The sequence below is a fragment of the Ipomoea nil genome, unplaced genomic scaffold, assembly GCF_001879475.1.
Source record: "Ipomoea nil cultivar Tokyo-kokei standard unplaced genomic scaffold, Asagao_1.1 scaffold1407, whole genome shotgun sequence".
Lineage (NCBI taxonomy): Eukaryota > Viridiplantae > Streptophyta > Magnoliopsida > Solanales > Convolvulaceae > Ipomoea > Ipomoea nil.
Window position 1 is genome coordinate 2,411,150 of NW_017617835.1, and position 23,387 is coordinate 2,434,536.

Here is a 23,387-nt window from a genome sequence, read left to right on the forward strand (position 1 = left end):
TGCTGTTTATAGAAGAAGTAAACAAATAAATATGTATCTTTAGTTAGGAAGCTTTAGATTGCAAGATGTTTTCCCCCATGAACATTTTCAAAGTACCAAAGTGTATCCTGGCTTTCCCCGTGGCCAGTAATTAAGATCAACCCTTGTTCATGCATGCTTCCTGGAACTAAAATGAATAAACAGATATAAGTGTCAAATTTTAGGAATCGAAAGCATATCTCTTTGAAGCTCTTGAATATTTGCTTGCATTGAACAATACATTCCTAAAATCATTTATCATACCTTGACGATTAGACATTTAGCATACTTTCACAATTCTATTTAGCACTCAATAGCCAAAGATGTGCGACACTAAGGAATGACAATTTTAATCAATGCTATAAAATTCAAAGCATTCACCAATCTTTAGCGATAATTTTTCAGAGAAAACTAACCAAAATGATTCAGATAGCAGAATATTAGTTTGTTCGTGTTGGGAGAGGAAAGAACATCAATTATTGAAAGAAAAATACTAGTACTAGGGTTGTGTTAGTATAGGAAATAGGAATTATGGAGGAACCAGTGAAATGAAGTCCACAAAGAGATAGAGAGCCGCTTGGATACCAGAAACGAATCGCAAAATAATACCTGGCTGGGATACAGAACTGATAAACAATTTGTTTGATACACGTGATGTGGATCTTATTCTGAGAATACCAGTTTCTTATCAAGTTGATGATCAATGGTGCTGGAGAGGTGATTTACGAGGGGTGTACGCTGTCAAACATGGCTATCGCATGCTTTCTAATGACTTGGATGATACTCAATATAATGAAATTTGGGTGCGGTATGGCGTCTAAAAAGGGAAAATGACTGAAATATGAACTAATAAATATGTATTTTGGTTCTAAAATTATGATGTTGTTGAAAGTTGGACAAAAATATAAAAAAACATTTGAAAAATGTGTTTGATGTTAGAATTAGTCAAACACAAACGCAAATTCGAAGTGGGACTTGCGTCTGTGCTTTTTCTTTTTTATAATTTGGTCGACGTTGATCAGGTACTCGTTGGCGGGAGTTCGGGGAGGAAGAGGAAGCTGGCTGGATATTTTTTTTTAGAATTTTTATTAGACGGTCATAGCTGTCCATGGCCCTTTGGAACAAGGGCGGCAGGCATGGCTGCCCTCATTTCAGGCCGTTTGAGGTCCAGATTTGGACCTCATGTTTCACACTCGTGGCTGTTCGACTGTCATTGCCGGACAACCCGGTTGTCTATAAAATACGCAGCCACCGACTGAACAATCAGTGGCTAAAATTTTTTTTTTGGCAACCTGTAAAAAAAATCAATGAAACAAATTTAGTTAGTAGAAGGATAGTAGATAGGCTTATTTGACACTTCTGTCTTTTTCTTTTTTTCATGAATAAGTTTATTTTGATTACTAACACTAGGATTCAAACTTGAGACTTCTCATTTAAAAAACCACAGTTATGCCGCTCAATCACAAAGCTTTGGCAAAATAAATTTATTTTAAAATTATTATTATCAAAATGAGTTTATTATATTTTCACACCTGACCAGTTGACCCATCAGTGATCAGTCTATATCACATTATCACCGAAAGCACATGGACCAGATCAAAATTGCAACCCTTATTCCTACCAAATCTTATTGGTTATAATTCATTGATAAATCGAAACAAAGAACTTTATTAAATACAATTAAGCGTTCATTCAGGGTTTATGATTACAGTTCTCATGAAACACAAGGCTTCTCTGCAGCTACGCGTGTGAACAACCCTCTCTATCTGCCACTGAATTCAAGCTTTCAAATAACATTTCCAATGGACTCCAACTCAAGAAAGCCTCTGACAATTACTCTGCCGGAAACGCAACTGCTTCGGCCACCGACCAAAGAGATTCGTCGGCTTCGAGGTACTGCGAATGAGCGGCCGCCAAGAGCGCAGCTCCGATACCCGAGCCGTCGTTTGAGTGCTCGATGACGAGGCTCTCGGACGCCTCCCCCAGCAGCTCTTTAAGTGTGCTCTCCATACAGTCTCTGAACTTGGTGTAGTGCTCGAACAGCCCTCCGTCCACTGCCACGACGGATCTCTTGTTGCTCTCCCCCGCCTTCCAACTGTCCCTTCCCAACTTCTTGAGTATGCCTACGATCCCTGCAGCCGAGAGGCGGGCTGCTCGAGTCGCAACAATGTCGCACACCTCGACCACTACTTTCCGCATTTTCAAGGAAGAGTTGGGTATCTGTAAGCCAAAATAAAAGAATTGGGGATAAAGGGATACAGCAGCTACTATTTGAGGGTGTGCACAAGGTAAAACCGGTGACCCTAACCGGCAAAGGAGAGTTAATACCATCTGAGGTCCTCCGAGTATAATGGTTTTGCCATGTTTAGTCCTAAACTTTCAAATTGACCATCTGTGGTCCTTCGACTTTCAAATTTAACCATTCATGGTCCAAGTTAACCACCCATGGTCCTTCAAGTTTCAAAATTTAACCAGTCGTGGTCCTCTTGAAAGGACCATGGTTGGTTAAAATTTAATAGTTGAAGGACCATGAGTGGTTAACTTGGACCACGAATGGTTAAATTTGAAATTTGAAATTCGAAGGACCATAGATGGTCAATTTGAAAGTTTAGAACTAAACGTGGCAAAACCACTATACTCGGAGGACCTCAAATGGTATTAACTCCGGCAAAGGACTACAAAGAGGTAAACCAGCCTAAGTTATCCATAACTGACTCGCTCAGAGCAAAAAGACTAATAGGCCATTCCAGTTGGGAGTCGAACGCGGAACCTTGTGGTTACGAAGCCCGAATGCACATTTTATTATTTTATATATACTATTGCTACAAAAGTATAATAAGCTTCATACCTCCAAAATATCCTTTAGTTTGTTGCCAACCACCTTCAGATCAGCAGATGTGTCACGATGCATTGCAGACATGTCAGGAGTCCTACAAGCATCGAAAGAAAAAGTCTTGAGGATCTTCTCGTATTCTCGATTGGCTATGCACCCACGCATGTATTTAAAGCATACCGTACCTTAAAATGAAAGGAATTTTCAACTTTGGTGGGACAGTATCACCAAAAAGTTCGGCTTCTTCAGCCATTTTGCACAAGACTCTCCGGACAATCTCTCCGAGATACATGCCAGAAATTAGCTTCTCGTATATCTGCACCGGTTCGTTTAAAAAATGAAATAACATATTCACGACAGAAATTAAAACCGCACAAAAACATATAACCCAATATAACAACCTGCTCTCCCGGGTTCAGGCTCTCGGCATCCAGACTTAGATCATAGTCCGATAATGGAAGATGAGATGACCGGAAATTACCCCATTCAGTGTTGATAACCTTCAAGAATAAAGTATAACATGTTCAAACTATGACCAATGTGCACCACATAGCTCTACAACCTCAAGGTTTCGAAACACGAGGGGGTAAAAAGGGAATTTATCAAGCTTGGACAACAACTCACAACCGAATTCCATAGAACACTTACCATCTCTCCTGATTTAGGCAGTAAACCATGCCATTTCGGAATCGCATTTGCCCGCTCCACATATGCAGCATTGGTTCCAGTACCCAATATGACTGCAGCAACGACATCGGGGTTGTTATATCGACCCCCCGCTAACGTTCCAACAGTATCATTGACCTGGACCGTCAAACAAATCAAAATTCTTCAATCCAGAAAACTTCCGAGTGGTATCACAATTTGTTTAAAACGCTCACAAGCATTTATAAGAGAACGGGAAAATTCTCCGACATACCAAAGCAGCCACACGCATATCAAGGCCAGCTCTTTCCATTGCTTTTGTCAACTCTTCTACAACATCTTCTCCAACCTATGCAAAAGTAGTCAATCACTTAGCTACCCAAAATTTTTGTTTTTTTTTTTTAGTACTATTGACTCTGTTACAATACAGTATCTGTTCATAAGTACTTTCTCAACCTACCGCCTCCACTGAGACTTGAACCCACAACCTCCCATATGAGAAAGTAACTTGGTGCCACTAAACCACAAGGTCATTGGCACCGAAAATTTTTGTCGGATCATTGGTTTACACTTGAAACCTTAGTGACAATCGCACAACATAAGACATCGTAAAGCAAGAATATAATCTCAAACTAACCATTTCGTCTATGTTAAAGCCCTTTGTCCATTTTATAAGAGTTCCCGATGCTATCGAGGTTTGTCTAGTCGGGAATGAAAAGGTGAAGCCCAATTCCCTTTGTTTATCAGGTGGAATGTGGAAATCTTCACCTTCTTTCTTGACAAACATTGCGAGCTCATGGGCAATAAAATCAAACAGTGCCTGAAATCGGACCAGGAAAACAACCTTAATTAAATTCAGTGTTGGAAGAAGAAAAGTTGCAACGATGAATTGGTAAACATAAAACACTCACCTCGGATGATCCAACCATCAAATGCCGTGGAATTGAGACTTCTTGAGATTCTCTATTAACTACGCCTTTCTCTTTCCCTCCCAACTGCACACGCATGACCCGGAAGTTTGTACCTCCTAAGTCTAGCGCATAAAACAGGCCTTCTTCATCCCTGAAAAGTATCGACATTGAAACAATGTAAAGCGAGTTTATCTTGCAGTAAATATATGCAAGATAAAGTTTACTTTTTGTTTTCGGGTGCAAAGAGGGGATAATGGAAAGTAAAAAGTTTATATTGCACCCACATCTTTAAAAGCTAAAAAGCATGAATCAACCATATACCATCAAATTAGACACTTGTAAGCGTATCGAATAAGCATACAAGTTTTAGATATCCAGATAACTAGAACTCCATAATGTTCAAAGGAAGCATAAAGTCTGAACAGAAAAGGGAGAATAGATGATAGCCAATCTCGATCAGTTGGCATAAGATTCTAAAAATGCAACTCTGACTTCTATCAATAGTTAAACATACCAGCAAAAAAGAATGGCTTTTAAAAGGCTATGTAGTTTCATTAATTGCATCAGAGGGGTCCATACCATGGACTACAGCACAAAACCACCAAGATTACTTTATCTTTATCAAAAGAACATCCTAAGTATAATCAATGCAAAGATTCATAGGATGCTCAAGTTTACAACCTAAATATATACTCTACCACCAACCAAACTATCCTTAATTGAATTAACCCAAATTCTTCAACTTAAGAACTCTAGAATATAGCAGTATTTTATTTTATTTTTCTGGAGATTTAAGGTTGATCTATACTCAAAGCCAAGGATCGAACCTTTCAACTTTGGTTAAGGATGGATGAGTCCATTCCAGTCAATCACACCGTGTTAGAATATAGGAGTATTAAATATGCAAATAAATGATCATAAGAGGTACTATCTGCACCTTTAAAAAAATCCCATATGTTCATTAATTAGCAAATATTTTAAAGAATATACAGAAAATCATTTAAAGGGCATATTCAAATTGGTTAATCCGTATGTATTCAAGAAAGCCATAAAGTTAACAGCTTCAATTAAAAGAATTATGGAATCAATCATCCAAACACAAACCCAGATTTTTTTTTTCTAAAAGAGTAAAAAAAGATTTACAGAGATAGATATGCATGTGTTTTACTGACCCAGAGGGGAGGTTATCAACGTAGCTAATAAGCATCTTGAGTTTGCTGCCACCCTCAGATGCAAGTCCGGCGTGCATCTCGACGGCCATGGCGTCGGCGACTTGCCGGAGCTTGCCGGCCGGCGTCCCACACTTCTCCTCCAGCTCTTTCAGTAAAGCCACGGTCTTGGCCCACCGGCCGGAGCTCCTCATGTGGTGCCTCACCACGAGCGCCGCCGCGACGCACACCGCCGCCGCACACACCACCCCAGCCCCCACCGCCAACTTGCCCATAATATCCTCTACTTCAAGTTCGCAACTTTACCTCTTCTCTATGATGCCCAGCCCTGATTACAGGTATTTTCAGCGCGTATAAATATATATATATACAAAAATTAGCTCCACCCAAAGCTATTTGTACCTAAATATTTCAGAAAAAAAAAAAAAAAAAAAAAAAAAAAAACACTCAAATCTAATCAAAGCAGGAGAGATTAGCCGGGTATTTAATGTATTTTTGTTTGTGTAAGATAAGAAAATAGTAAAATGTTTGGAAGATTTTTGTGCAGAGATTTTTAAGGAAGAAGACAGCTAACGAAAGGAACTCCCAAATAAAAAGTCTTGAAATGAAACAATAAGCCAATAACTCATATTATACTCATATAGATATGAATAAAATATAATGAGTTTGCCAAAGTGCTTGTGGTAAAGTGACATAACTGTTTTTTTTTTTTTTTTTTTTTTTGGATAAGATAAGGAACTGCATAACTGTGGATCTCTCTAAAATTAAAGCTATAGTTCAGTTCACTCATACATTAGTATTTATTATTAATCACTATTAATGTGTCATTATTTTATTGTATACTTTTTTTATATATATAATTGAATAGATTTTTTATTAACTCATAATGAAGTTAACTAATTCAGCTGGAAAATTAAAGAGTTTTCTTCATCAATTAATACAACGCTCGTGAGTGAAAAATTATATAGAAATTTTAGTAATGAAGAATAGCATTTTTCTAAAGTTTAGTATGAAAATTATGTATTAAAGACTTTGTGGTTCAATGGTACTAAGTTGAACTCTTAAACGAGAGGTTGTAAGTTTCAGTCTCTACTAGATGTTTCATATAAAAAGAGAGATTACAATTAAATTTTCATATTTATTCATACCATTTAATTTTTTTATTTTTTATTTGAATACATCAACTATGTGATGATATCCTGATTACCATTTCAAATTGGTGGTCATAGAGTTATTTGGGCTGAAAAATATTTGAGAACGTATAGAACAAAGATACTTCACTGTAAAAATCACGAGTATTTCAAAAAAAAAAAAAAAACTAACAAAATATTAATAAAAAATAACTAAAATAATTATTTCTCAAATAATTGAGAATAAAAAAAAAAATTAGACATGACAATAACTATAAAATTAAGTCCATACATAGAATATAACTAATAGACCAAATATGTCATTTTTTCAAATTAATTATATAAACTTAGATTCACAAATTATTTGATTATATTATGAATTAATTATATAGAATTTTAGTAATACCTTCATATAAAAAAAATAGTTTTTTAGTTGATGAAAATTTAATTTCTAAAATAAAATTGCTATTTTCACACTTATAATTATTATTCTTATTTTCTTTATATTATTTATCTGTAAATTAATTATATAAACAAATTAAAAATAATGTAAATAATAAATAAATACAACTTAATAAAAGAATAACACGTTAAAAAGAGTAACAAGGCTGAGAGGGAATGTGGGTAAAAGAGGAAAAGTTTGTTTTGCCTGAAATTTACCCGAAAGAATCATCATTGTCCTCTATCTTGTGATTCTTATCCTTTATTTTTGGAATTCGGACCTAAATTTGACATATTGCTAGCATCTACAAAATATAAAACGGTGGGGAATTGTAATAGTTTGGGCGAAAAATTGTAGATGAATTTGTTTTTATTAGTAGTATAAAAGTATAGATTATCATTAAATAACAAGTAAATTTGTGTCACTATTATAATGTAATGTAGTTGTTATTTGGACACAATGAATATAAATTTGTATTACTAAAACATATTTAATAGCTCCTAAAATTTACTTAACCATGCAACGTTAAACTTAATAAGCTCACATCCACAAAACTTCATAAAACTACATGTACACAATTTGGTTAAACATAATGGTGTTTTTTTTTTTTTTTTAAAAAGATTTGAAAAGAGAATGGGTAATTTTGTTTCAATAGTATCTTTTTTTCTTCCCAACCAATGCGGAATTGACATTCCGGGATAGCATGTTATTCTTATTCCATGAAAATGATGAAATTGCAAATCCTTTCAACCAAACGAAAGAATTTGCTTGCTTTCAGAATTATGTACGAGTAAAATTATAATTCCCTTCCAACTAAACAGTTTATTAATGTGTTTAATTGTAACTTTTAAAAGTGTAAGGACGTTCACGAACCTATTTAATCCTTTATTTCTCTTTAAAAAATATATAATTACTTCTTTTTATTTATAACTGATGTAGTAAATATCTGGGCTTACTACAAATACGTATAAAGTACGAGACCGGACCGGGTTATATATGGCCCTTGTGTGGTATGTTTATTGGTTTAATGGGTTAAGCTCGGTTGTAGGCGTGAGGCCGGAGGTTCCTGAGCTAAATAAGGCTATAGAGAAATTGTCAAAAGTCCCCTTTACTAGCATCTCGCGGGGTATTTATAGGAAATTTGAAGGGACACATGCCGGGTGACCGACATGAGCGCCACGTGCCCTCCATGCACTCGGTAATCGGGTCGGCTGAGGAGAGACGTACACGTGTAGAGATGTATATGACTAGCTAGTTACTTACTCGAATCATTTCGGATGCCAAGTATTCGTGCTAGGGGTCTCGGACGAGCAGTCGGGTCGGGACCAAACACAGAAAAGCTAGACCAACGGTTCACCAAGCGAACGAAGCAATTAAAACCTTCAGGTCGAGTCGGTCAAGCGCCAGATAGGAAAATGGTCCGGGTCTCAAGACGGTTCATACCCGATCAAGTCCAGGGGTACAAAAAGGACAATAGACCAGAATATATTCCCTATTAGTAACAATTTAGATTTTCTATTCGTAAAATATATTCCATATAAGTATATTGTTGACAAGGGATAACGTTAATATTTGTGCTTGATATTTTATTGTGTCTATGCATCGTTTGCAAGAAAAGTAATGTTTAAAACAAGCACACAACCATAATGCTTATCTTTAGTAACACGTACCCAAGTTACGTTATTCCAAATGTTTATTTAACTAAAATTTCTTATCCTTAGGCTTGGCTTTGCATTATACTTCACTTTGTTAGAAGTATTAGGAATACAATTTACTAAATAATATTTTGCTATTGATTCTCTTGGTGGAAAAAAAATAATAATCTAACAATGGTCCATTTAATTTAATATTTCACCCTTAAATATTCTTAACACTTGGCATAACTTTTGCCCTTTTTCCCCTCTCCCCAAACAAGACTTCTACACCTAAAGGAGAGAATATCAACCAAAATCATTCTTTGTCTCAATATCAACTAAATGAAAGTATAAAGTTTTTTTTTTGTCAGACCATGAGGTGACTTGAGTAAGCTAAATTATAGAGTTTTTGACATAAGAAAATTTAAAAAATGAATTCACCAATTTTTTACTTTTAACAATAACACAATCACGAAAAATTTAAAAATCTAATCTAAAAACATAATAAGTCTCAATCAAAGTTATATCCCTAATTTATGTCCATACTTTTAATGCTAATCATTTTATACATTGTGCTTTTAGAGTTGTACTATATAATTTTTTAGACAAAAATACCCTTACCATTATAACTTCCGTTATCTTTTTCATTATTGTTACCATGCACATGCATCTACCATATATTTTCATATATTATTTAATAATAATAATAATAATAATAATAATAATATTTGTAGACATTATATATTATATTATTATAATAAATAAATTTGATTTCATACAGATTTTAATTAGTAAGGATCGGATTTTTTAATTATTTTTAAAAAATATCAATATTGGATATATATTTTTGCGCATCGCGAAAAAGACTAATAGAATAATATAATCTATAAATTGAATACTCCGAAGTATTTAACTTTTCCTTCTCTAAGTATTTACTTCACTTTTTTTTTCTTCCAAATGAGACAAATAGTTTCCTTTTGTGTATTGACGATGACAGTCACAATGAATAAATAAATATAAATATATATTATATTATGTTGAATATTCCAATAGTGTGTGGATTACAATTAACATGGTTGAGTCATTATACTCCATCTAGAAGCGCACACACCCCCCCCCCCCTCCCCCCCGGGGTTTTCATACTGCTACTCACGGAACCAGGGGCTAGCTGGGTTCCGACTCAACTTCTTATATAAAATCTCTGTATTTCTGTACGACTTTAAAAATAAAAAATAAAAATATTACGGAGTAATAAATTTTATTTTATTTGACTTTGGTAAACGAATTCCTTTTTTTTTTCAAATCTGATGAGCAGTTTTCTGGATTTACTATTTACTTTCCTTGAAGTAAAAATTTTTAAAATTATTTTAAGGATTTATTTGACTAAAGCTTTGATGTCACATGAGCAAACGTAACAAAAAAGAATTATAAAACTATTTTCAAAAACTTTACGTTACTCCTAAGTCCTAAAAAAATCTTGCGAATGCACCCAAGAGAAAGCTCAACAATTTGATTTTTTGTTCAGATTTTTTATATCCAAAAAGAAAAGAGAAGAAAGATAGAAAAAAAAAATGAAAAAAACAAAGTCCATTTTCATTTAATTAATCAGCTACCAACTAACAACTAATTTACCAAATAATTTTCTACATTCAGCTAATGCTATCAACTAGTCAAACTCACTAACTCAATTAGCTAACAACTACTCCGTATTTACCAAACACCCCTAAATGAAATTTCATTGGCCTTTTACAAAGAGCAAGGACGAAACCATGGGAGCCCTCTTCAAGTTGGGATTGAATTTATTATTTGGGGTAAAGATTAGGCGATTAGGTGTGAAAGGTGAAGTAACACCAGATCCACGTTGGACCTATCGCCATCCCACATTATAAAGTACCTAGCTAGTATAAGACCTGAATAGATAATATGCAATTACGTCATGATGGTACATTTGGATAAGTGCTGCCTAATAAATATCACTCCCTAAATAATAGGGATTAAGACACTTTAGTGGCAAGATTTAGGTTGTCCTAATTCATACAAAAGCTGACAGGCTGGTTAGGATGGGATCCATCTCAGGTTGCTGCCTCTTATTTAGGCATTTATCATTATCATGCAACTGCCCAGTTTCTTCAAATAACAATACAAGATATCATTGCTCCAAAATGCCACTATATGGAATGTTAAAATGTACATCTACACTGCCTAACAATCCAGATTAGAGATAAACCATCCACCAAATGGTAAGTGCATTATTTGGTGTCAATGATTGAAATTTAAGTTCAACGGGAATGGGATAAAGTAGGAATTCAAATTAACCAGACAGACTATAAGTACCTGTACATATATATCTACACACGCAATATGGCTAAAGAAGATAAAGCAGGGAATTACCCACCAAGCTCTGCGCGAGTTGGAATAACGGGTACTAGGAAATTGCCAAATGGAGAATCGAATATCCTAAAATTGCCTTTGCTACCCTCTTGTTGTGCCTGTGCTACTGCCAAGTTCTTGGCCTGTTTTATCTTGTCACTGGCTGCGCTGCTCGTTTGTGCAGCACCACTAACCTGCAGACGGAAAAAATGGATTTAGGAAATGTCCCCGCAATGTTTAATAGTAAATACACAAAGCCAAAAGAATGGCTCAATGGATGCATACGGTTGGTTTATCCTTAGATTCTGAAGGAATGGAGGTAGCCCTGCAGCAAGAATAGGCAAAGGGGTAAATCTCCATAAACGGGAATCCAACAAACTTCACTCAACTCTATACATCTAATCCAAACACCAGCAAATAGTAGACAAGTACTGAGTTTTACATATCAAGAGGACCACCACAACTATGTTTCACAACAAGCAAGGAATCAAACATTTGATTCCAATACTATGTTTGGCTATAACTGAGCTATGAATATCAGATTAGCCCAGATCTGGCTCCCTTTGGAATGGGGCTGATTCAAGAAACACAGTGCAGAACTTTCAGTACCAGTAAGTAAGCTAAAAGACTAAAACAGTACAGGATAGGGAATCATATATAATTTTGTCTTATAATGCGTACCAAAAGGATAAAAGTTTGTCTTATATATAGTGTTAGAATAGTCCAATATACTAATGTGATAAATCCACTGGGATCACTAAGTCCACAACCACACTGTCATGTAAACCAGATGATCCCCAGAAGCTATCATTCCAATGATTCTAAACTACAATCATCATTTCACTTTTTTTCAAATTCCAAATTCATGGTCATAAACACGAAACAATTAACAACAGAAGCATTACCCATTTACCCCAACGCAACAGAAATCAGACTACAACAGTGAAAAAAAAAACCATGAATCATAGTATTACTTTTTCTTTTGGTCCAACTAAGGGGAATTGGGAATGAATCTCAAGCCCACTTCTTAAAGTTACCAATTTATGCTGCTATATAGCTAAACTATATGAATTTAAGATGAATGTTAAACAAGCATATACAATAATACAAAGCACACTACTAAAAAATTTTAAAATTAACCCACACGTATTAATCTAAAGAGTATGCTTAACATTAATCCCCAGCTCATCTTAGCAGCTTCATAGATTTTAGCCATAGATGTCTTCCTAACTTGGGAGAAAATTATTTTTGAAAAGTGTTTATATATGCAATTTGCAAAATATTACTCCACTAATCATCATAGAACTCCGGAAATGTTATGTATTAAATTGATGAATCTCTCACCGGACGGATTTAAACAAAATTTGATGTTTTGAAGAAAAATGATTACCGGCGTGAGGTTTCACTTTCGATTTTCCTTCGCTTGGGTTCAGAAGCCATGGCGGTAATGCACCCTAGTGCTCGAGCATATAGAATTTTGAAAGGCAAGTAAATGGTGTTGGGCCTAATTTATAAAATAGCCTTAAATAAATTGGGTAACTGAAACAGGCCTTTAGGCCCCAGATCATTTAGGGGCAAGTTATGTTGTGGAACTATGTCCACTTTGCAAGGTGGACACGGTTCTAAAATTGTTCATAATTATGAATATATAGTTCAAAAATTATAAACATATAGTTTTATAATTATGAACATAGAGTTGTGAACATAATTATGAATATATAGTTCTGTATTATGAATATAGAGATTCAATAATTGTGAAATATGAAGTTTTAAAAATAATGCATATATAGCTTTATAATTATGAACATAGAGTTTTGTAATTATGAACATAAAGTTCTGAAATTGTGAATATAGAGTTCAATAATTATGAATATGAAGTTCAAAAATTATGAATATATAACTTTATAATTATAAATATATAGTTTAATAATTACGAACATAGAACTTTGTCCACCTTGCAAGGCTGACACGATTCCACAGCATAACGATTGATCATTTAGGTGTCTAGTCTGGCAATTTATATCGTGGACTCTAGTTCAATACACAAAATTTTACTTTATAAGGTACACAGTTACACATACAGTCGATTCAATTTAGTCTGACAATTTAAATTCACGTTCATAATGCATAAAATTTATGTTCATAATACAGAGTTACAAATACACATAAACACGATATAATAGACATGAATTTTGTGCATTATAAACATAAATTCTGTATATTATGTTAAGTATTTATGTGTCCTCACCTATATAATGCACATAATTCATATTCATTATATCGTGTTTATGTGTATGTGTATTATGAACATAAATTCTGTGCATTATGAACATGAATTATGTGTATTGCACCAAGCGTCACTGTGGACCCTAGTCCATGATATAATGATTGGTCTAGTTTTCCTGCAAACAATCATTATTGTGTGGAGTGTAAACCATGGTCTACACAATATTGTGTGAACCATACTATTAAACAATGTACATTAACTACACAAATAATATATTTTTACATTTAGTATGCAAATAATATACTTTTAGTATATTAAAATTTTATTTTTTGTTATGTCCACACAATAATTTATATTTTGGATCCGAAATTTCCACTTCAGCAAATTATACTATAGATCAAGGTCCACTTACAATTAATATGTAAAGGCCTTATGATCAAGCGACATAGCTGTGGTCAATGAAGGATCACCACAAGATGGGAGCTTTGACTCTTCAGTAGCCAGTAGGTGAGAAAGTCTCTATGAAAAGAAACTACATTCTAATAATACTTGCACTGAATGACAGACTTCCATCAGGAAAATTAAGAGAGCAGGCAAACATTAAATTGGTAAACATAGAATGCAATCACGTACAAAAACAAAGCTCTTCCAACACATTTCAGGCAACGTGGACACAGTTCTGGAAGAAGTGCAAAAGATAGAAGATGAACAGAAGGTCTATAATTTGTAGATAATAAAGAAGATGCATATGCATTTGCAGAATAAGAGATGAGGACGAAATTTAAGTCCTCATCGGTTTGCTGAGGGGCAGCGACGCATAACCCCTCGGGTGGCCCCACATTGCAGCATAACCCCACGCTGGAATTCATCCTTAAGTGCAGTAAAGATACGTACCTTCTTGAGGTACCATTGAACGGGCATATAGATCGCATTCATAGCGAAGGGGGTGTACTCGTCAAGAGGGAAGTTGTGAACGGCGAGGGTCTCCTTGATCTTCTTAAGCTCGGAAGTCGCATCGAACCTGTTCGGTCTGAATGCCATGCTTATCAAACTACAATTTCTTCAGTGATTAGCAGGTAAGCGTCCCAGGGCCAGGGAGTCGATCTTTATAATACCCAAAGCTTCCATGTGAAGCAATAATTTGAAATTTTCCAGGCTCATAAATGCTTTTTAGGGTACCAAGATCTGGGAAACGTGCCACCACCCGTTCCACGAACCAAGGCAGCTAGCCCATGTTTTCACACCCATGCAAACCGGGCGAGATCAAGTTCACCAGCCAACGGCGTCGGAAATACACATCTCCGGCCAAGGAGACTGGAAGAAACAACATTTGACTGAGTACTGTAGAGCTCCAAAACACATCCAACACCTCAGTTAATGGAAACGACTTCATCCACCATCCCAAGAACAACTCCACTTCTCTTGTTTGTTTTTTTTTTTTCCTCTCCACCGTACCATTAACAGATGGCACCACACTTCTCTTGTTTTTCTCACCCAATGAAGAACTCAAAACCTCTCCTCTACTCTTGCTCCTTTTTTATAATTTATTCAATGGCTAATCAATGCAAGAGATTCTCAGCTTCCTCCTCATATATTTTTATATATATACACATTCTAGACATTGATTGATTCGTATATACTTAGATCAATTTGTTCTATCAGCTCCCATTTTGATTTGAATTAATTCCAGCAATACTACTCCAATTATTGTGATTTTTCACATTTAGTCTTTCTCTTTTAATTTAGACAAATTAAACCTTTGACTATTAGAATTGTTCCACCATTAATCCTTTCATTAACCTGGCGTTAAATAGATGTTAAGTGAATGGGAAAAACGTCATTTCATATGCTGGGTGTCTATGACTTTGGTGGCGGACACACGATTTGCAGTGCCGCCGTCCGTCGGTTTTGGCTTTGAGGACAAGACAATTTGGAGTGTTGGCGCCGGCCCTATTGGCTTTTGAGGACGGAATGAATAAGGATTTTGAGATCTCAGAATACCATCACTGTGCTTTGTGGTTGCGGAGATTGCGGAGGATATGAACTCAAGGGATGTGCCACCATATGAAGAGATGGAATCTAATTTTGGAGGGTAGGAAAAATGGATGGCAGAACTGAGAGGGTTATATGGAGAAGAACCTGATTCTTCGCCTTCACTCTCTTCTGTATTCTCATTGTTATGCAAGCCAACAATGTTCAGCAGGTAAAATTTTCTCCCTTGTTTTGATTTCTAATTACTTTATAGAATTTTGGGAATGATCTGCGTTGTTTTATTACTATAAATATCAATGGAAGTACAACATCAACAACAATAACATATAAATGGGTAAAAAAAAATAAGGAACTCGATATATCAGTAGTTCACATTATGTAAACCCCTATAAAAGTGTCTATATCAAAATTTTAAGTATGGAAATAAAAATTGAAAGTAGAGAAGGGAAGCACATATAATATTTTCCATATTCTTCATATGCCTAAATATTACAAAGAGTAGAAATAATGTTGTATGAGAAGGGCGCAAGAAATTAAAAAATGGACTCGATTTATCTTGAACTGGATGGATCTGTTTCTATTTAATTAATTAATGATATAATGTACAGATTTTATGGACATATGAATTAAATATGTACATTAAATTACAGCACAGCTGCACTACTATACGTTCCTGCTTTTTACTTCCAAACCTTAATAGCACCATCTCTACTGCTCGATATCAGGAGTCTCTGGTTCAATTTGACAGAACCTAATGAGAGAATACTGTCGCGATGACAGCCCGCAGAATCAGTGGCAGCAGCTGAAAGAATAGCCTTTGCAGTTAACCTGGTTGCCAAGGGTCGTCTCTTTGCCTCCTGGAACTCAATATATCAGTCTAAAAATCTGATCTTTTCATTTATTAGAGTATTTAAGTTCATATTAGTAACAAATTGCATATTAGTAACTTCAGCATTGTGAGAAAAGAGAATATGAGATATACATAGGAACTTGGAGGTTTGTTTAGATTTATTTTAAATACCTACCTGCACAACTTGAGCACCAAAGCTGGATTTCACCTCGTAAAAATCATCATTTGGAACTCCCTTTATAGATGGTCCACAGACACAATAAGTTCGCTCAGGGCTGAAAATGTCATGGTAAATAAAATGAGGAAACCAACAAAAAAAAAAAAAAAAACACACAACAGCAGTGGTAGTAGCGTTTGAGAAATCTATCAAACCTGCAGTGGTCCCAGCGACGTATCTTTAAGTCAGTGCCCCCTGTTAACAGATCCCCACCAGGTAATGGAAGCAGTGTGCGAATACCAGGAAGGCGAGGAGGAGACTCATTCAACTCATCAACTCTATACTTTGAATTTGGATTTCTCCTTTTATCTTGCTTAGGAGTAGCTTTGCTGGAGGGTTTTGCCAAAGCCCAGGGCAAGTCGGAGTTTTCAGCCTCACTCTCATTATTTGCCACCCGCAATACCTGCCAAACAAATCACGCTTGCACATGTTGAACACTATGAAAAGGATGATGTCAATTGCATTCGTAAGGTTCTAGAGGAGTTACATTGTTGTAGTAAGTCTATATGTAACTACAAGCAATTGATTACTCCTAGATAAGTTGCATTTTCAAGCTATCACATCTTTTCAATCTTTTTTACCAATATATTCTCCAGTGTTCCTGAATTTTTAAGTGATTAATTAGTACTTCTACAAAATTCAATATTACAACACTTTATGCCTGTCAGCTATTATTGACCAATTCAGCCACGTAAATATTAGATCAATCAAGTAAAACTTCAATTACAAAGAAATATGAGCAAATTCATTTACAGAAGCTTGGAAAATAATCCAGAGTTTACTGCCAATACTCTAACAGATTGGAACGAAATTATAAATTATAAATTATAAATAAATAATAATAATAATAATAATAATAATAATAATAATAATACTCCGTAATAATAAAAGTTATTCCGAAATACCTGGTGGCAGCTCCCATTTTCTGCATTCCAAAGAGAGACTTCATTACATCCTGCTGCAACATAAACAAGGGGCCTTGCATCACCAGACAATGAGGTAGTTGGAGGAGGAACAAAAAGACACAATTTCTCAATGGGGCAAGCGAGAGTGTACTGCCATGAGTTGACTGGTATACAAAACCTCAGATCCCATAGTGTAAGTACACCCCTTGATGAACCAGTCACAAACCAATTTCCACAAGGGCCAGCAACAAGAGAAGATACATAACCCTCCTCAGGATACACTTTTGAGTTCCAGGCATTTGAGCTTGTTCTTGCATCCCAGAGATGGAGCCCACAATTTTGGGTACTATACAGAATCATTTTGCAGGCACCACCATCTGGTGAGTAGTTCAATAGGCTTAAAATTGCACCCTCTCCAACACCATGTTTTTTCACATCAGCAACACCTGAGTATTTCTCAACAACATTTCCAAGTCCTCTAGAGATATAATCAACAGAGAACATGTGTATTGTACCATCACAAGCTCCAACGGCAACTTGAGCAGAACCCTGGAGTACTGAAATACACAATGCTCTACTTCCCCCCAAAGAGTAAGTTAACCTGGATCTAAATGAGATATCCTTCTCTAACCTTTTGGAATCCCAAATCTTAACAGTAGAATCTTCAGACGCACTAACAAAAAAGCTTTGGTCTGTTGAAATGGCAATATCATTAACAGCAGAGCGGTGCTCCTGGAGGTGAGCAACTAACACTCCACGAGGCTTCCACCCAGAATCTGGAATAGTTGACATTCGACCATAAGACGGCATCTCTGTTCCATCAGTTGCAGTTAAGTTGTCTTCCATTGTAAAGGAACCCCCTTTTTTTGTGCCAGACACACCCAGATCTTGAAACTTGCTATCAATATATGATGTTTGCTCAGTTTCCCTGTCTTCAACTTCATGTACAACTCTCCGCAATTGGGTAGAGTTGTTACCAATGCTAATCGAACCTGAGACAAGTTTAGGTGCTGGAACTGTGTTAGCCAAACTAAATGACTTGTTTACTGGATCCATCCAAGGTAAAGATGATGAACCAAAACCCAAAGTAGTATATGGTAATGACGTATCAGAGGCAGCAGGACCAATTCCAGCTGCTCGTTTGTTGTCAACTTTAAAGTAGTATAATGGTATTCCTTCTGATGGTTTATCAATTAAGCAATTCATACTACTCACTTGTGGAGATACAAAACCAGATAATTGCAACTTTTCTGAGGGATGCCGATCTTGGCTGTCCATTGTACTGGAAGGATTTTGTATCAAGCTTCCCAAAGCCTTCAACTTAGTCTCATTATCATCACAATCTGTAAAATCTAGCGGTTTATCACTGCCAAATTTGTGACCTTGACTGTCATATTTTCTGTCATGCCAGTATGCCATCTGATCAATTTCAGTGGGATTTCTTTCAAACAAGTCCAGAGTTTCCCATTGTTTAGACTGGGACGAAGAATTATACCATATCTTTCGCTGTCTGTCAAGCATGTCAGAACTTTTTGCATTTTCCAGAACCTTGTAGTATATTTCTCTTGGAACAGGATGCTTAAGACATGAGAAAAGTGTTTTTTCTGAAGCAAGAGATGCTGGTTGCCTGCGGAGGAAAGGACGAATAACAGGGACAAGAAAAACATAGGAATCTACTGCACCTAAGCTCTCGCTACTGGCCGCAATGAAAGCAACAGCCGACCTCCTTACCCATTGACTAGGACAACATAACAATGGAAAAGCATGGTCTATCATTTCAAGCAATATCATCTTTCTCAGAAAACTACTTTTGCAAAGAATAGCCAAGCAATCTAATGCATTGGCAATGACTGATTCAGTTACATCCGTTAATGCCTGCTCAATGTAGGGCAAAAGATATTCCTCTACACTTCTTTGGCCAACAAAAAAGCAAACATATGTAATTTGCCCATAGAATACAGCCCTGAGCTGCTCATCTCGATCATTCAGAAAAGCAGGAAGAATGGGCAAAAGGACATCATTGCTTTGTCTCTGGCCAAAAAACCAACAAAGGTTGCCAATATCTTGCAAGAGTGCTCTCCTGATATTTGGGGTTTGTTTTGGGCCCATCACCAGTTCTTGGATGACCTCAGCTATTGATTTTCTCAATTGTGCAAGCTGTGTGTTACTGTTTAGACTCGGTGGTCGGCCAGATGGTTCACTGGATGAGACTGGTGACTTATGAGATAAATTCACTTCAGTCAGAACCCCAGCTTCACTTAAACTAATAGAGTGAACAAGAAACCCATAAGCAGTTAAAGCTAGCTTAGATATATTGCTGGCATAACAGATCCTCACACTTTCCTCAGGATCATCAGGAAGCATAGAGAGCATTGGAAGAATATACTCTGGAAATATTTTGGCATCACTTGGAGGGAAATCTCTAACTAGAGGAAGGATATCACACAAAGTCTCCAATGCAGCACAACGAACAATTGCTGCTGGATCTGGAAGCAAGGCTATGACATATGGCAGCACTCTTTGCAAACGATCTTCATCATCAATATATAATGAACAAGACTTCAATAGAAGTATAGCCCCTCTCCTCATAAAAGGCAACTTAACATTGCGTATACATGAACACAGCATTGACGCAATTAAAACCATACCCTCACAGCTCACTACATCATCAGGCAAAGGTAAGAAAGGCATCCCAAAAGTGTCTGATTGATTGTCATAATCAGACATGAGAGAGGTTAGATCATGCATGGTTATCTTTTTCAAGAATGGATGGTGATTTCTCTTGAAAACATTGGAAACTGTCTGAAATAGCTCCCCAGGAGACTGCATGCCACAGTGCATTTGATTTTTAGATGCAGCATTGGCTGCATCCTCCAGCATTGGCTTAACAGCAGAATATCTATTACTCTGTTTAACATCCCTGAGTAAAGTATTCACATCGCCAAGAAGATCAAACCGATCATGAATTGATCCTCGCTCTGTGCCCTCTCTTTTATTAAGGGTGTCCTTCAACTGGTTTGAACTTTGGCATTCATCCTTTCCTTGCAACCCATGACTGGCGACACTTGGAGACATGCACATAGCAGGTGAGCTCTCCCCATCTGGCCCATTGCTCATTTGTTTAAGTATCTCTTGAAAAGAGGTTTGGCATATCAAGACCTATAGAAGAGAGTCAAGAGACACTGGCAATTGAGAATGAAGTATAAGCTAATCATGAGAAATCAAACATCAATTAAACAGGTCTTACCCTTGCATCAGAATTAAGTGGATTCAACAAGCAATAGAAGTTATGAAGAAATGGAGAGAAGTATCTTGGGAACACAACACCAGCATAACTCTGCAAGTAGCTTTCAGCAGAACACCGTGACTCTGGATCCAACTGAATCATATGAAGGATCATCTTGCGGATACCTGAATCTGGAATCTGCATCAATAGACTATAACATAAGAATTTACCATCAGAAGATAAGGGTTGATGTAGACCAACTAGAGATTCTCTATGGGCATTTGGGGCAGAATGTTGTTGAATTGAATGATTGTATCCAAACAAGAGGAGCAAACTCAGATGGCACATTAGTAAGCAAAGAGAGTTGGGAGTCAACAACAACACCTTTTCCAAAAGTTGGTTAGGATCATATTGTCCTCTGCGATAAGCAAGCAGTTGAGACAGTTCAAATAAAGGCTGACCCTCAAGGAAAAGCTCAGCAATAACACACCTGAGACAGAATGGGCAAAGTAGAAATATTAAAATTTTATCTCCATCAAGCAACATAAAAATGAGCAAATTGCAATTGCAGAAGGATAGAACACCATTAGCAAAGATAAAAGATCTGAATTACTCATTCCAGAACTACCAATATAAAACAATGACTTGAAACTGATGACCTCACCCTACGGCAAAGATATCCATAGATAGCTTTAACGGTGCATCTTGTGCAACATGCATCTCACCCCCATGCTCATAAAACCTCTGAAAATCAATGCAAATTAGCAACTATTACTTATCCAGTAAACCATTTAGCAATGTCACTCTAACATCATGATTTTATTTATAAAAAAAAACATTAAGGTATCACCATTCACCAATAAGGGAACGGAGAGAAGACGTTCCCATAATACATCCAATTCTATCATACTGTAGCCAAATGAAACCACTATTTCTATGGTTCACTAGATACTTCCATCAGAAGGAACTTAACCAGTATTGCATGACTTTTGAATAGCATAGTCAGTATTGGCATAACTGCACTCTGGTCTTAACAAAAGGTGCACCATTTTTGTACACACTTATGTTTTTGAGTGAATGACTAACTTAGCTCAAATAACCCATATAGAATAGGAGAAAATGTCAAATAGAAGGGAACACACCTCAGGTGCAAGATAGCATCGCCTTCTTCCACCAGTATCAAAGAAAAATGAGAAATCAGAAGGATCATCATGTGGAATATACGTGGGTTTAAATGATGCATAATCGGCAAGGTAAAGCCAGTTCCAAGAAGTGACCAACACGTTCTCACATTTAATGTCCCCTGGAAAAATATAAATGAGTTTCCCAGAGAAACAAAAAAGCAAGAGCAAAAAAGAAAATGCATTTCCATATGCTAGCAGTCTCACCATGACAGACTCCACGCTCATGGCTCTGCTTCACTGCAACCAGCAACTGCAAAGACCAGCAGTACATGATATGCCTTTCCAAGATTTAAAAGGAATAATTTAACAATGCTGAAACAAGAATACAAGATAGAGACCTGGAAAGCTAGCCATTTCTTCTCAACGAGACTGAGGAAAGGACGTGTGCTAAGACGATCATGAAGATTATTAAAGAAGTATTGCCTAAGCAAATAAGCTGCTTTATCTGTTTCCAGCCAGAACTGCACCATAAAGAGAAGACTAACATAAAGCTTCTTAATACAAAGGAGATGCAATTTCCTAGCTCAAGAAGTCTAATTTCTATATACATATTTTCTTTTTTCATTCCTGTTGCAACAATTACAATTTGCAGATAAGAACGATATCCATCAGTGTCTAATTAAGCTACATATTTTCATAATATAATGTAAATATAATTAAGAATTTTTTGTCTAACTTTTGCTTATAGCTTGAAAAAAAAAAATACTAATTCAGAAGAATTCTGCTCCCAAATCTATAGCATATTGAAATTGGAAAGAATAATAAATAAAAATAAACAAATAAATAGCTAAACTAAGTGTACTGAAACAGATTAATGTTTTTAAAAGTTCCACTAAGTTCAAAGTATTTTTTGATTCATTGAATTTCGTAAAGCAACAAACAAATTAACCTGGAAGGGCCAAACATGGGGATTTTCGATGCCATTGAAGATCTCACAAATATGCGAGAGGCGTCGCTCATGCTCGCGCAAATCAATGGAGTCACCTCTCTTGAAATACACCTTCACTAATACAAGCCCCTCATCGTGTTTACATAGAATCGATTTCAGAAATCGACCGCGGCCTAAAACCTCCTTCAGCACCAGGTTGTACGACGACGGCAGGTCGTGGAGGTAGTACTCCGTCGCAGAGGCTTGCGTTGTCCGAGCAATTTTATTTCCCATGCCTTCAATTTAGCTTCTACTGCGAACGTAGATTGAAGTTATATTAGGGTTTTGGGACGGGTGGGAACTGGGAAAGAGAGTTCATTGGTGTCGAAGAAAGAGGAAACCATGGAGTCTTAGGTGAAGAGGAAGAAGGGCGAAAATGGCAAATTTTGGGTTCGTGTTTATAAAAGAGGAGAAGAAAGCATTTTAATTAATCCAGTAATATTTTGCCATGTCATCAGTTGACAACAATAGCTGGACCCTACCAACTGAAATCTACGGACTATGGAAATTGTATTTCAAAAGAACAGTACTTTTTATGCGCGATGTTAAAAAAATAGGTGCCCAATATTAATACATTATATTAAAATTTTAAATTTATTTAGATTTTAGATATTTAAATTATTCTAAATAATAATAATGTAAATCGTTTTTATAAATTTAATATTTATATTTTATGTAATAATCTATACTCTATACTATATATAAA

General features: G+C 36.1%; 3 protein-coding genes across 6 annotated transcripts; all 3 read right to left on the minus strand.

The window, feature by feature from the left end:
• Positions 1-1,648: 1,648 nt before the first annotated feature.
• On the minus strand, positions 1,649-6,018 carry LOC109186304 (hexokinase-1-like). The gene is made up of 9 exons (XM_019336229.1): positions 5,580-6,018; positions 4,408-4,558; positions 4,134-4,316; positions 3,771-3,845; positions 3,500-3,655; positions 3,253-3,351; positions 3,037-3,167; positions 2,867-2,948; positions 1,649-2,238 (listed from the first exon to the last, which is right to left on the minus strand). Exons 1-9 carry the CDS (start codon positions 5,849-5,851, stop codon positions 1,852-1,854), a joined length of 1,536 nt encoding a protein of 511 aa, XP_019191774.1. The 5' UTR covers positions 5,852-6,018; the 3' UTR covers positions 1,649-1,851.
• A 1,358-nt stretch (positions 6,019-7,376) lies between these two features.
• LOC109186307 lies at positions 7,377-12,632 on the minus strand. 4 transcript variants are annotated; one of them, XM_019336237.1, is made up of 4 exons: positions 12,543-12,632; positions 11,438-11,477; positions 11,178-11,346; positions 7,377-7,452 (listed from the first exon to the last, which is right to left on the minus strand). In XM_019336237.1, the coding sequence occupies exons 1-4, from the start codon at positions 12,590-12,592 to the stop codon at positions 7,403-7,405; spliced, it is 309 nt and encodes a 102-aa protein (XP_019191782.1). In that variant the 5' UTR covers positions 12,593-12,632; the 3' UTR covers positions 7,377-7,402. The 4 variants fall into 4 exon arrangements, 2 of the variants coding, with proteins under 2 accessions (XP_019191782.1, XP_019191781.1); XM_019336236.1 differs by lacking the exon at positions 12,543-12,632 and adding an exon at positions 11,595-11,757 and having other exon boundaries at positions 7,378-7,452; XR_002055119.1 differs by lacking the exons at positions 7,377-7,452; positions 12,543-12,632 and adding an exon at positions 12,297-12,380 and having other exon boundaries at positions 10,786-11,346.
• Positions 12,633-15,921: 3,289 nt separating this feature from the next.
• LOC109186301 (phosphoinositide 3-kinase regulatory subunit 4-like) lies at positions 15,922-23,080 on the minus strand. The gene is made up of 11 exons (XM_019336225.1): positions 22,643-23,080; positions 22,092-22,214; positions 21,958-22,003; positions 21,712-21,872; positions 21,234-21,313; positions 20,954-21,059; positions 20,591-20,767; positions 17,344-20,502; positions 16,594-16,841; positions 16,397-16,496; positions 15,922-16,228 (listed from the first exon to the last, which is right to left on the minus strand). Exons 1-11 carry the CDS (start codon positions 22,913-22,915, stop codon positions 16,052-16,054), a joined length of 4,650 nt encoding a protein of 1,549 aa, XP_019191770.1. The 5' UTR covers positions 22,916-23,080; the 3' UTR covers positions 15,922-16,051.
• Positions 23,081-23,387: the final 307 nt, after the last annotated feature.